The sequence below is a fragment of the Oenanthe melanoleuca genome, chromosome 10, assembly GCF_029582105.1.
Source record: "Oenanthe melanoleuca isolate GR-GAL-2019-014 chromosome 10, OMel1.0, whole genome shotgun sequence".
NCBI lineage: Eukaryota > Metazoa > Chordata > Aves > Passeriformes > Muscicapidae > Oenanthe > Oenanthe melanoleuca.
This window is the reverse complement of record NC_079344.1, coordinates 8,235,383-8,249,300: the sequence shown is the minus strand read 5'-3', so window position 1 is coordinate 8,249,300 and position 13,918 is coordinate 8,235,383. Positions and strand designations below refer to the sequence as shown.

General features: G+C 43.2%; 1 protein-coding gene across 4 annotated transcripts in view; it reads left to right on the top strand.

The window, feature by feature from the left end:
* Window positions 1–13,918, top strand: part of HOMER2 (homer scaffold protein 2) — a 55,111-nt gene that overhangs the window by 28,631 nt on the left and 12,562 nt on the right. For all 4 annotated transcript variants that reach the window (XM_056499886.1, XM_056499885.1, XM_056499887.1 and 1 more), the window contains exon 3: window positions 8,514–8,645. In XM_056499886.1, the coding sequence (XP_056355861.1) occupies window positions 8,514–8,645 (132 nt within the window). The remainder of the gene's footprint in view (window positions 1–8,513; window positions 8,646–13,918) is intronic.

Below are 13,918 nucleotides of genomic sequence, written 5' to 3'. Positions count from 1 at the left end.
GAGGCAGAACAAGTACAGTAGCATCAGTGTGAATATACTGTTAATTCACAGTAAAGCCTTTGAAATAATTTGGGGTCATTTCATCATTCTCACCAGGTGTGTTCTGTACTTTTCCTGGTTCAGGTTCCCCAGGCCTTGCTGGAGAATGATGCTCATCTGCTGGAGAAATGTTCTAATGCCAGAAGTGCTGAACAAAAGACTTTGTAAAAGATGCTTGAGTGATCTCAAGCTGCTTTCTGTGGTGCCTTTTGGTCATGTTGTTCTGTAACTAATGAAACTGGATTGAACTGCTCTCTGGGATGCAGCTGCTCCTTTTGTGGAGAAATTCTCCTTCATTTTGTACAATGATCAGATTGGGAGCAGAACATCTGTCCTGGCCTGAGGCAATGCCCACCAGCCTAACCTACGCTGGAACCTGTCTTTGACTCAGAAGGTCATAATTAATATTTTTAATGGCTATTTTCTGATCTCATTTAAAGGCATTGGAGTTGTAGTGATGCAACTTGCAGATTTTTTAGCCTCAGTTGGGGTGGTTCAGGGAAAACTCTCAATTTAAGGGGAAATTGCCATCAGTGGGTGATGCTGGTGCCTCCTAGCTCCATAGACCAGGACTTCATACTCCTCTCAAGGACATCTTTGAAGTAAGAGTGAATGAAATTAAGGAAAACAACAGTCTCTGATGATCTGAAAATACGTGTGGTGTCTGTGCTAGGGGTGTACTTGGCTTGATTAAAGTTGCTTGAGTTTTTGTTTCTCTCTAAATATTCAAATAACTTGAGAACATTTTCTTTGGAATTCAGGGAGGGAGAAATACAGCAGAAAAGAGAAGCAGAGCTGTCAGCCAAGGATGAGATTACTCACTTGCATCATCCTTTATTTGCTCAAGGTGATATCAAGTATTCAGAAACTCAGGCTGAGGGGAGGTGCAGGATTTAATAACTGGGAGGATAGTACATTGCCTGGAGTTGTGTCTGCTGGAGAATTGTTCAACAGTTGCTAAGACAGGTTTAGATAGGTAGAGCTGGTTATATTGGGTGCACTTGTGTGAACAGGTCTTTGAATATTCAGGGGATGAGAAAAAACGGTGAGGGCTTAGCTGCAGTAGGAGTTTCAGAACTAGTAATACTGGTGGAGACGAGCCAAGAATAGAAGGAAAAGTTAAAAATGTTTGCACAAAAAAAAGACCTAGAACTCCAGGTGAAAAACAGCTTGTCAAAAGCTGAGAAAGGGAGCAAAGTAAATGCCAGGAAATTTGGTGGGTCACTTGAGATTGAATCAACCAGAAATCATGATCATCTCCTGAGGTTGTGTTCTGGTTTAGAAGAAAATTAAAGTCTAGAGCTGTAGAACTCATACCACTTAAATGTTTCTATATTAATCTCTTTCCAAGTTATTAACTTTGAAATGTGAAAAATTCTCAGTTCATTTCCTGGATTATTTCTGGAAGCAAATCCTTCAGAAGCTGGTTAGTAAGCTTAGGAGAAAAACATACCAGAGTGCTGTCAACAGCTATATCCTTGAGAGAGGAACAGAAGCACATCTGCCACTGTTTGTTCCTATCTGGCTCATTTTTCTGCTTGTATGTGTGTTGTGTGTGTCACTGCTCTGGAAAGACCACACACAGCTGAATCCAGGAGATTGCAAATACCTTTCCAGAAATGAAATTTGTTACCCACTAAGAGGAAAAGATACAAATCCATGCTAAGGATTTCTTGCTGCACCACTTACCAACAAGTAGGGAAACTTTGGTCTGGGTAGATTTTTCCTTTTTAAAAACCCTCTGTAAAACTACTCAGAAAAGCACTGCCTAAACTAGTGTTCCAGTAACTGGCCCACTGAGTGTTTTACTTGAGTGTGATGTGAGGACCTGAACGTGCCAGAGAGGTCTTTAAACTATGGAAAGTTTATTGTGAAGAAACCTGGACATCCTGTTACCTCCTAAAAATAATGTACCTGTCCATCATGGCCATTGCTCATGCCAAGGGACAGTTTTTCCAGATTTTGGAGAGGAGCTAAGCTATCCTATTGCTGACCACTCCCAGGGTGTGTAGGTTGTTAAAGAATGGAGGAGTCTTATTTATGTGGTTGTGCCATTTCTGCCTTTCAAAAGGGACCTTCAGGCTTCAGTCAGGCTGTTGTCATAAACTTGAAGAATGCAGAAAATAATCAGTGCTTAAATAATTAACTTAGGGTTGTGGTTACATGCACACAAAGATGATATGGTTTTATTAAATCTTCCAAAAATATGATATGTCTATGGGAAGTTTTATAATTTTTTATAGTTGTAGTTCAAGCAACCTTCTCTCTCACCCCATTTATTAGTCACTAGGAAAAAAACAAGAGTCTACTGTATCCTTCTCCCTTCTTGTGATAAGTTAGGAGTCTCATTTCTCATATGAAAATAATACGAAAGCATCTTGCTGTATATATTTTGTAAATTGTTGCATGAAATTCCTGGGTAACAGTTTGTTCCAGAGGGTTTGAAAACCCTTGCTGTAGATTTCTTCATGAAACAGCTGCTGGTGCTTTGAATCGGGTGGGTGGGTGGATGTGTGTGCTGTGCCTAAAAGGAAAAAAAATTCTAGTCAGATGTCAAAGCAAAAATAGGAGATTTTAGAGATTTAGACTGGGTGGAGGAGGTGGGAAGCCAACTCTGCAGAGATGTTAATTACCTTGGGAAGAAAAAGAGAGCAATGGAGTAGGTGTAGCAGGAGATTTACTTAATAGAATTCTCACAATCGTGAACCCACTTCTGTTGCATTTAGACAGCTTCTTGGTGAGAGCTTTACAACTGAGGTATTTAATCAGAGGAAAAACAGTTATTAGTCTTTTTATTGGGGTGGGGGCTATTTTTACATCTTTTTTTATGAAGGAGGACAAGAATTGTATGGGATTTTTTTTTTTTTTTTGGCTTTTGGGGTTAGAAATGAGCCTCATCATTCATGGAATTATCCTGGGGATGCAGGGCAATTTAAGAGAAAAAAAGCACTGTGTGCAGCTGTGGAAATGGCCCTTTTCCCCATAAAACAAGCAGCAGCAGCACATGAGAGGCTTTACCCATACAAGGAGTCCCCTCTCTACAGAGGCAGCTCAGGGTGGGAGGTGAATGCCAAGGGTTGCAGCAAGTGCTGTGTGTCTTGCAGGATATCCTGGTGTCTCCCTGATGTCCTGGTGTCTCCCTCTCTGCAGATTGTCCTGGTGTCCCCCTCTCTGCAGGATATCCTGGTGTTTCCCTCTCTGCAGGATGTCCTGGTGTCTCCCTGATGTCCTGGTGTCCCCCTCTCTGCAGGATATCCTGGTGTCTCCCTCTCTGCAGGATGTCCTGGTGTCTCCTTCTCTGCAGGATATCCTGGTGTCCCCCTCTCTGCAGGATATCCTGGTGTCTCCCTCTCTGCAGATTGTCCTGGTGTCTCCCTCTCTGCAGATTGTCCTGGTGTTTCCCTCTCTGCAGGATGTCCTGGTGTTTCCCTCTCTGCAGGATGTCCTGGTGTTTCCCTCTCTGCAGGATATCCTGGTGTCTCCCTCTCTGCAGGTTGTCCTGGTGTCCCCCTCTCTGCAGGATGTCCTGGTGTCTCTCTCTCTGCAGGATGTCCTGGTGTCTCCCTGATGTCCTGGTGTCCCCCTCTCTGCAGGATATCCTGGTGTCTCCCTCTCTGCAGATTGTCCTGGTGTTTCCCTCTCTGCAGGATGTCCTGGTGTTTCCCTCTCTGCAGGATGTCCTGGTGTCTCTCTCTCTGCAGGATGTCCTGGTGTTTCCCTCTCTGCAGGATGTCCTGGTGTCTCCCTCTCTGCAGGACCTGCTGCAGTTCCCCTTCCACTCCCAGCTCCCACAGGAATACCTGGTGTAGCTGGGGAAGGTTTTGGAGTCCAGTGATGGGTGAAATAGCTGCTGTCCTGGTTAACTGTGTAGAACAGAAATTCCTGAAAGCAGCAGCAGGCCAGGCTCATGCACTGCAGGGGTGAATGGAGGGTGACCAGACAAGAGCCTGGTGGTGGCTGCTGCCAGCTGTGCCTGCCCTGTGCTCAGCTCCCCAGCAAGGGGGACTGCAGCAGGAGGGAGAGCAGAGAGGAGGAACTCAGTGCTCTTCTTAATGCACACTTACAGTGCTCCCAATCTAGTTACTCCATCCCCTCAGCCTGTCCCTGGAAAAGTGCCATGTAGGTGTCAGGTGCTGCAGATAAAGCAAAGCTAGAACAAGTGCCATTGCTAAATTTGGTTTTGTGTGTCTTTGTGCTTCCCTGGCTTTACTCAGCTTGGTGGTCTCAGCAAGGGACTCTCTTTTTTCCCTTTATTACACTGTCATGATTAACAATGTGTGTGTGTGTGTGCACTGGCTTTCTAGGACTAGAAATGAGAAGTTTATCACCAGTGGTGAAAAAATGTTCCATCCCGTCTAGAAGCAGAGGTAGGAAGGGGATAGTAGATAGTGCAGAGGGTAATACAGGTCATGGATTTGTAAGTGGGCTAATTCCACAAAAGTGTTGCTGAATATTTGGGATAAAGGAAGAATTTCTCTGTAAATCCACCTCTGACTCCTCATCTTCACATCCTGTGTCACAAGCCCTTCTGATTCATGTTGGCTTGATGAGCTGGAAGATCCTGCTGAGCCTGTGATAGCATGGCCAGAGGATTAGCAGCTTCTTTCCTTCTGCAAGTCTGTTTTTAGACTGGGATACATCTTTACTGAAGATTAGCAGCCTGGTGGGTTGAGGAAATTAAATTTTACGAGGGCTGCAAACTGGAAGCACATATTAAGAGGTGTGAAAATGAAATGGGGAGATTTTAGTATAGTCTTAAGGAGTAGATGCTCTGTCTTGGAGCCTTGGGGCTTTTCTGGAGGTGTGGTTACTTCAGAGTAACAGGTGACGTGAGTTTCAAGGGGAAATTCCAGAATAATTCCCTCTGTTAGCCAGGATACACACTTGGGAAGCTGTTTCCAGGAGCACATGGCTTTTCTCAGGGCACTGCTGTGGTACCTTGTAGATGCTGCAAGTGTCCCCCTAAGAGAGGCAGCAGCTGCATTTTCAGGCTCTGCTCATTCATTACGAGCACCAGCGGCTGCCAATGCCTTTTTCTCCTTCTACACACTCAGGTCGTCTGGTGACCTCTTCCCTGTTGATTTATTTGGCAGCTTCTCTCCGTGGGAAGGCAGCAGGATGGGTGTGTTTCAGCCCATGAAAGTTCTGCTCCACACCAGTTTATTTGCACTGACTTTTATCTGATGAATGCACCCAGTGTGTTCCTGAATGTCTGGAGTCATTTCTGGGTGAGGCAGAGCTGCCTTGTGCTGTGAACATATTTCTGTGTCATCCTCAGATCAAATGTAGCTCTCTCAGGTTTGATTTTCTCCCAAAGGAAGGGAAATCAGTAGGAGATTCTGCTTGGCTCGTGCAGGTGTGTCAGGAATGTTTGCCATCTGATACATTTGCATGTAGGTGAGTGCAAAGGCAGGTTTTTTTTTTTAACCACATGTAGACAACTGAGCATGATGAATGGGTTTATTATTCTGTAAGGTGCTTATTATATTATACTTCTCTTTGCCTTTGTCTTTAGGGAAAACTCTTTAACCACTTCAGAGATTGATTGCATTTGGTTAGAGAGTAGTTTGTCTTCTGAATCCATTATCCTGGATGAAAGTCCCCAAGTTTATTTCATTTTAGGATGCAGCTGGAATTTCACCATGTGTGTATTATACAAATGAGGACCAAATGCAAAGAATTTCATAAGGGCTTATTTGAATTGATGAGTGGCCTTTTCTTATAGAATGAACATGCTGGATTGCAGGTAGGGATGGAAAAGAGCCTAGGGGCTCATCCTGCCTGCAGCAAACTAGTGCCCTTTTACTTCTCTCCTTCTTTTGAAATTTGAAAATTCCAGCTCATACTTTCACGTGGAAAAAAAAAAAAAAAAAAAAAAAAATCCCAGTTTATTTATAATTCCTGTTGTGGTGTTCACAAATGCTTCCTGGGCCCAGAGGATGGAGGAGTGGTGGGGAGCACTCTCCTGGGCTCACATAGCCAAGGGTGAGTAGGGATAAGCTGGGTTACCTGGCAGGAACACCTGCAAGCCTCAGTGTCCATTGTTCTTTGAAATCATAGCAGCCTTTCTTTCTCCTAAACACAACCAATGTGATTGTTCCCTCGCCAGTGGAGTGTCACTGCTCTGAAATGATGGCCAGATCTGTGGAATGTGCAGCAGGTGGGGTGAGATGGGCAGGAAGAGCAGGTGGATAAGCACAATGTACCCACAGCATCCATCTCCTCTGAACTCACAGAAACATGAGCTCTGATTTAATCTCCTAAGCTTCTACTTAGGTTTTCACTTCTCTGTAGAAATGCAGCATTTCTGAAGTGCCTGACTGACAGAGGAGGATTTAAGGGGAAAGGCACAGACAGCTTCCAGGCAGTTGCACTAACAGCAGCTTATTATAAATTTAACAGATGAACTGTCAGTTTCTTGGAGGTGTGTGCTCACCACAACCTTTCCTTGGATTCTCCACGGGCTGTAGAAAAAATTAACTTCTAGGTTGCTCAGCTCAGTAGTGCATTTCATGGCTCAATAAGGTGTTCCTTGGTTTACAGTTTGCAGCCTTCATTATTCCTTTTATCACATCTCATAACGTTGAACTGTGTTGTAAAAGATAACTTCAGTGTGGTTTTTTTATATGTTTGTATTTCCTCAGTGATTATTGTAGGAGGTATGGAGGAATTTTATTCTTCTCAGGGTCAGCTATCAGTGAGTGAAGCTTTTGCCTTTCAATCAAACTGGTCATTTTATTATTTTTTTTCCCCAGATGTCTAAGTTGATAGGCACAGCAGGACTGAAATAATACTGCCTATGACTTGAAATTTCTGTGAATTTTATGGTTTTTAAAATGAATTCTGTAACTTGAAAAGCCAGGCATTTGTAAGTGGTTCATCTGAAAGATGTAAGATTTTTTTAAACAGAAATATACATATAACACTTCCTTTAAAGTTTTTGGAAAGCACTCTGAATTTGGGGATTGGTTGTAGCTTTTCCTCCTATTCTTTTGACTCTCTGTACCATGAACTCCTTGTACCATCATGGTCCCTTTGCTTTGTCAAACTCCTACATCAAATCTCTGATTTTCTTCTAAATTCCATTCAGGGACACCTTCCACCAGAGCAATGTGCTCAGAGCCCCATCCAGCCTTGAGCACTCCAGGGATGGAGCAGCCACAGCTTCTGTTTGTTTCTGCCATTCCAGGGTGGGGAATGGCAGAAAATTGCAGGTTTTTTTGAAAGTGATGATGCAAAAAGAGGGAAATAAGTGGAGTAATTTTTAAGAAAGCAAATGGAAGTGTCATCACAGTGGTCCAAAGTCAGGGAGGGGATGGAAGCAAGTAGGGATCTTCCTCTGGAAAATTTAATTCACACTTTTCACTAAATGTAAATGATAGTTTAGGAAAAAACTGCTTGGAATACGTAGTAAATGATGTTGCCAGGATACTTCCTGATCATGTTAATTAAACTGTCCCAGAGATTGGGCTTAATTACTGCATAATTTGCATTTTGGAAATGATGGTATGCATGACTAAAGAAAGCTCTTATTCTGCTAGCAGAAAGAACATTGTACATGAATTAATTTCTAGGGGAAGAAGTCGCTAGACTTCTATAATGATGTCTTCTGAAAATAAAGCTAAGATTTTTGATAATGAACTGACATATACCTCACTTCTTTTAGCAAGATTACATTTTATATTTGTTCCACTAAATTCCCAAGAGACTTCATCCACCAGCCTTCCTCTTGTTGGCTGTTTCTTTAGTTACAAGAACCACTGTTGTTTTCAGGGTGGCAGGTGATGAAACAGATATTAGTTAATGTATGTAAAAAGGCAAAATATTTGTTCCAAGGCCCAAATTTGATACTGCATATGCATTGCTGGTGATGTGCTTCACCACCCTCCCAAGTTAAACTCACTGTTAAGCTATCAGCTTCTCCTTGTTTTTTATTGTCTGGTTTTGTTCTAAACTTCTGATATGGCATCCTATATCTTCTATATCTTCTATACCTTCTGGCATCCTACTTGTGGAGGCCTGAGGACAAATGGAAAAATGCAGAAATATGTCTCTGCCCTTCAGGTCTGAGTTCAGGTGTTGCTGGTGGATGCCCTGCTGGGAGGCCTCAAGCAGGTGCCTGTTGGGGCAGTGCTGTATGGCTTCCTAATGCAAAAAAAAAGAGGATTTTACATCTATATTTCTGCTGGGGTAGTTTTGTGGCTCCTGACCTTGCTTTGAGTTCAGTGACGTTCAGCAGCCACATTTAACTGCTGTGATGGTACTTTGAAAAACAACACAAAGCATCAGAACTCCTGCAAGAATTAAGGCAGGAAAAAACTGTTTTGTTTTGGGTTAAAAAAAAAAAATCTTCTGCACACAGCAATTTCCCAATTTAGCCTGCTAATTGCTTTGGATGATACCGTTGCTAGGATATGCATTTCCGATGTGACTTGTACGTTTTAATTCTTTTTTTTTGCTCTGCCTGTGCCCAGGTGATCATAAACAGCACCATCACCCCCAACATGACCTTCACCAAGACGTCGCAGAAGTTCGGGCAGTGGGCAGACAGCAGAGCCAACACCGTCTTCGGGCTGGGCTTCCCCTCCGAGCAGCAGCTCACAAAGGTACCGGGACTGCTGCACCTGGGGCACAGCAGCATCCCCAGCCTGTCCTCTTCACACTGGAGTGAGTTCTGCAGGGGCTGAGGAGGGGAGGGCTGATGTCAGGCTTGCTGACAAAACTGCCCCTGCATCAGCAGCAAACCCCTCATCCTGAGTGTGGCATTACTGAAACACTTCCCTGGACTAGGAGCTGAGTACATCAGCAGCAAACCCCTCATCCTGAGTGTGGCATTACTGAAACACTCCCGTGGACTAGGAGCTGAGTACATCAGCAGCAAACCCCTCATCCTGAGTGTGGCATTACTGAAACACTCCCCTGGACTAGGGGCTGAGTACATCAGCAGCAAACCCCTCATCCTGAGTGTGGCATTACTGAAACACTCCCCTGGACTAGGAGCTGAGTACATCAGCACCGTTGTAAAGGTAGAGCAGCCTCTTGTTCTGAATAACCAGCACCTGAAAATATTCTGTCATTGGAGTAGTGGTCTTGACAAGTGCTGATCAAGCAGCTGAGATGATGGTTCATGTGGTAAAAAGCCTGACTTATCTAACACGTACTTGACTCCTGAAGCATTGGCTGCTTGGCACTGGGCTTCATGAGTGACCTCAGCAGGGTGTCCTTGGGCATGCCACAGCCTCTCATGGTGCTGTCCTCTCCTGTGCTTTAACAAGAAAAGGATCAGGAGAAAGTGTTTCTTGTGGTATCAGCAGCAAAGGCAGAGCACTGCACTAGAAGGACTTCCCTATCAAGCAAGTTGTTATAGGAATTTATTTTAGTAAGCCTGTCATAATAAATGTTTGCAATTTCCAGAGAATTGCATTTTTGCAGTGTTTCTTAAAGGTAAAAATTTTTACTTTTCATATGTTAAATTATTTTTGGACTTGAGATGCCCATAGAAGTGCCATGGCATTAATCTGTTCTTTGGGGATGATAAAGGCATGATGTGCAAAGCTTGTTTAAAAATGAATTGCTGGAGATGGTAATGTTTTATGATGCTTACTCAGGTGTACAGGACTGCTCATTTCACCTATGCATATTCTTCACTCCTGGGACAAAGAGGTGTTCATGGTTGCTAATCAGATGTGTGGGAATAGGGGATGATTAAAATGGACCTGGGGGAATAATCTGTTTGGAGTAACAGATAAACGTGATATAATGCAACCTTTGAACACTGAATGGGAGAATTGGCACCTCTGGGTAGGAGTTTTTAATCCTGGATTACTGAAGTTACACCTCTGCAGCATGACACGAGACCCCACAGTGCCTCAGTGGCAGGCTGGGGCTAAAACTGCACCATGTGCCACTTGGAGCAGGTGGTGCTGAGCCTGAGAAGAGAGGTAAATAATGGAATAATTACAGTAAGGCAGGAGGTACATTTGGAGGACCTTGCACCCTAATCAGAGAAATTTTACCATGTTCTGCAGACCTTATCATACACACACTCAGAAGAAATGCATTGCAGGTATCAGCTCATCTGAATTACATGTGTGGGTACAGGGGCACCAGCACCAGCTGTGTTTCTTTCCAGGTCATTTTGCACATTTGTTTGTGCTGCATGATCTGCTGAAGAGCCCACTGCCCAAAATACAACCTTCTGCTTGAATGAGAGGCTTTCCAAATCAGCAGAAAGACTTTTTCTGGTCACAGTATTGAGAGGGAGCTTAAGGGGAGCACTTCTGAAAATTGCTTGAGATGATCTTTTTTAAAAGAAAAAAAAACCAAAACTCTGACAGTTACCTAGCTGAAAAATGTTAAAAAACCTGGTTTATTACCACCATGCAAGGCAGTGGGACAAGGATATTCCTTTATTGTCTATGCTTCTCAGTTTAATTATTGAGCCATTAGTAAGAAAGATCAGAGTTGAGTTGAGAGTGATACAGCTATATAAGTGTATTGGGAATAGTAAAATCAAGTTTCATTTTATATTAATATCATTATACTCTTATAAAAGATATAAATTAAAGCTTGCCTATTTTACGGGAAATAATTGAAGTGCTTAGTCAGGAATTGGAAGGGCACACTAAAACTTCCCTAAACCAGAGATCAATAGCCCTGGCTTAAAATAAATATAAATAAATAAAGCTGAAAAATGTCTGTTGAAAGCAGCAGAAAATAATGAGGCAGGAGAAGAGGCACGCCTAGAAATGCCTGCATTTTTAAGTATATTGCTTGGCCTAATAAAAGATACTGCCTCATTCTAATGCTTTTCTTCTCCTGAGATACTTAAAGCATTAATCCATACCTGTAGGGAAAAGCAGTTCAAATTAAACATGAGCCATTAATGAAAACTGCATTCCATGACCCAGTAACCTAATTACCATTCACATTGATTGGGAGAATCCCAGGGCTTAAAGCTGATGTCCTGCTCAGGGTCCTTTTCCCATTCTGCAGGACTCCTGACCTCTCCTTTGCCCCTTCCTCCCCTGTGCCTCAGGAAGGTGTCCAGGCATTGTTCAAACCTTGCTTCAGCCAGACTGAGGCAGGAATCACAGGATGCTGGCAGTGTGGGTGTGGAAAGGCAGGGCTGGTGCTGCACAGGTAGTGCTGAGTTCTGCACACCAAGTGGTTAAAGATTTCTGCTGTCGTTCAGGGTGTGCTATATATGGGGAGCTGCAGGTAGTCAAGGGCACAGGGACAAAGATTTATATGGGTGAGAAACCCAGTAAAGCCAGACTTTGCACATCATAAAGCAGCTGCCTCTGGTCCCTGGGAAGCCCTGGACTTTCACTCTTGCACATTATGTGCTGTGTGTGCCAGTCTCTGCATTGCAGGGCAGCGAGCTCGGGGCAGAGTCTGCCCCAGCACACAGCACAGCCACTGGTCCAGCTGGCACCAGAGCTGGACACACCCTGGCTGGGACACAGCAAATTGCTGGGCACTTTCTGGGGTAAATAGTCTTGTTGGGAGCCCACCTGCCCCGTGCAGAGGGCTCATCCCAGGAGAAGCACGAGTGTGTGTTGTGGGTCACAGCACTGCAGTGCTCCCCAGGGCCCTCACATCACCCAGCTCCTGCAAACCAAGAGGGAAATGAAATATTTATGAGCCTGCTTTGGGTGGGAGCAGCTGTTTCATCTGATACTTGCACAATTTGTCAGTAGGAGACATAAAATATAATGCCAGACCAGGAGCTTAAAATTTATGCGTACAAAATCATGCTTTTTAATGTATAAAATGCTAAGGAGATCTATTTCAATATATATATATTTCTCCTGATGACAAACTGACTGTAGATTTGAACAGCCTTTAAATAATTTGTACAATACTCAGTAGCATCCTCGAGTCCCCATTAAATTTCACTGGCCAGGACTCCTAATCAAGCAGTGCTCATGTCTGCAGCTGCCTGACCAAAAGGCTTCACAAGTGTTAGCAGCAAATCTTCTCCATATTGCAGCCTAGTCACAGCTTCCTGGGGCGTGGGAAGACATCCTGTAATCCATGGTGGACTGTTGGGGTGGTATTCACTTGGCATCTCTCCTCCTCTAGTTTTTTTGGGGGTTTTTTTGCTGATTTTGGGAACTTTGCCAGAGGGCAGGCATGGAGCTAAGGAGGAGAAACATGATGAATTATTGTAGTTGGTTTTGGGTATTTAGATTTTCATTGCCCCTTGAAACCACCCTTACCAAGTTTTCATTTACTGAATGCACTTTTTCATTAGGAATTTGACATTCATTAAGCACTCCCTTTTGTTGCAATGGTTTGATGGCTCAATATCAACTTAGACCTTGGAGGTGGGGCATGATTTTGTGGTACCAGTTATTTGTGTTTGGGGCAGAAGCAGTTGGTTCCTGGAGAGAGATCAGCTGTGATTTCTGTGTTATTTGGTGCTGTGCCACAGCTGGGGCTCTGCTCCTGTGCAGTGGGTGCTGCAGTGCTGCAGAGCTGGGGCTGGCACTGCCCCTCTCAGAGCAGCAGTCACTTTCTAAATGCTAATGTGTTTAATACATGTGTTGGTGAGCTAGAGACATGACTGAAATCATTTATGCAATGAGGTCAGTATTGGGTTAGTACTGAAGATTAGCGTTGCTCAATCATATGCAATTTTTTATTAGGGAAATGTAGAAAAATATCCTTTTCTTCGCAGCTCACATAATTTTTCACAGCAGTCTCCTGTGTGCTTTAGGAAGATAGCTGCAAAATAAAATTTGATAGATCACTTCCAATTCTTTTTGTCTGTTCATATTTCGTATGGTCCATGAAGAACCCTCATAAATTTTTCATACACGAGATGAAGAGATTTATCGTAAAAGAAAAAGATTTATTATAAAAGACAGAACAGCCTTACACAATCTGCAAGGAACACAAATGTAGAACTTAGTATTGATACAATATTTTAGAAATAATCAGCTGGTTATAGCTGCTGTGTCGCAGCGGGAGGGACGCTCTGTGCAAAGTTAGAGTTAAATCACTAAAGGCACAAATGTAATGTGGTTGTTCTTAACGATCTGTGGAGTGCTGGGGAGGTAATCAAGTCATTTGTGCATGTAGTGACTGCAGTGCCATCAGATGGCAATGCTGCCATCCCAGGGCACGCCCTGCATGGGCAGTGTCAGCTGTGGCACAGGGAGCAGCTGGGTCCAGAGCCCCATCCCCACTCACCAGCATCCCCACACGTCCTGGGGGCACCCAGGATGTCAGCCTGCTTTTGGATGTGCCCTGGGATTTAACCATGATGTGTGTGTGTTTGTTGGAAATGACCATTTGGGTCATGTGCCTCCACAGGTAAATGCAGATTTCTTTTAGATAAAATGGAGAAGATTTGTTTAATCAATCTCTACAGTGCCAGCATTTTACTGAGAGAGCATGCTAAATAGCTGCTGTAAATCTAAAGTTAGAAGGCAAGATTACTAAGTGAATAATGTTTCTATTCTTCAGCTGTAAAATTGGATGGGTTTTTTCATGCTTTTTGTTTACAGTTTTTTCGTAAGTGTGCCGAATTATCCAAGGGTATAATGGTAATCCTTTTGTCACAATCTGTGCAATAAATACATCTGTTTATATTTTTACTTTTAATATGTCTTGCCTCTCTAGCATTTCAAATTTTTCAAAACATAGGCAAGCAAGACCAAGCAGTTTTAACTGAAAGATAAAGTTACCTACTCTTACAGTGGATACATCATAATTTAAAAAATAAATTATGCATTATACCTTTTTTTTTTCCATCTCTGTAATCCTCCTTTTAAAATTTTAAACTCTGTTTAAAGTGTTTGAAGCCCTGCAACCCTGGCTGGCTGTGATAATACTTGCATTTCAAAAATGCCAGGCTGGCTTTGGAGCA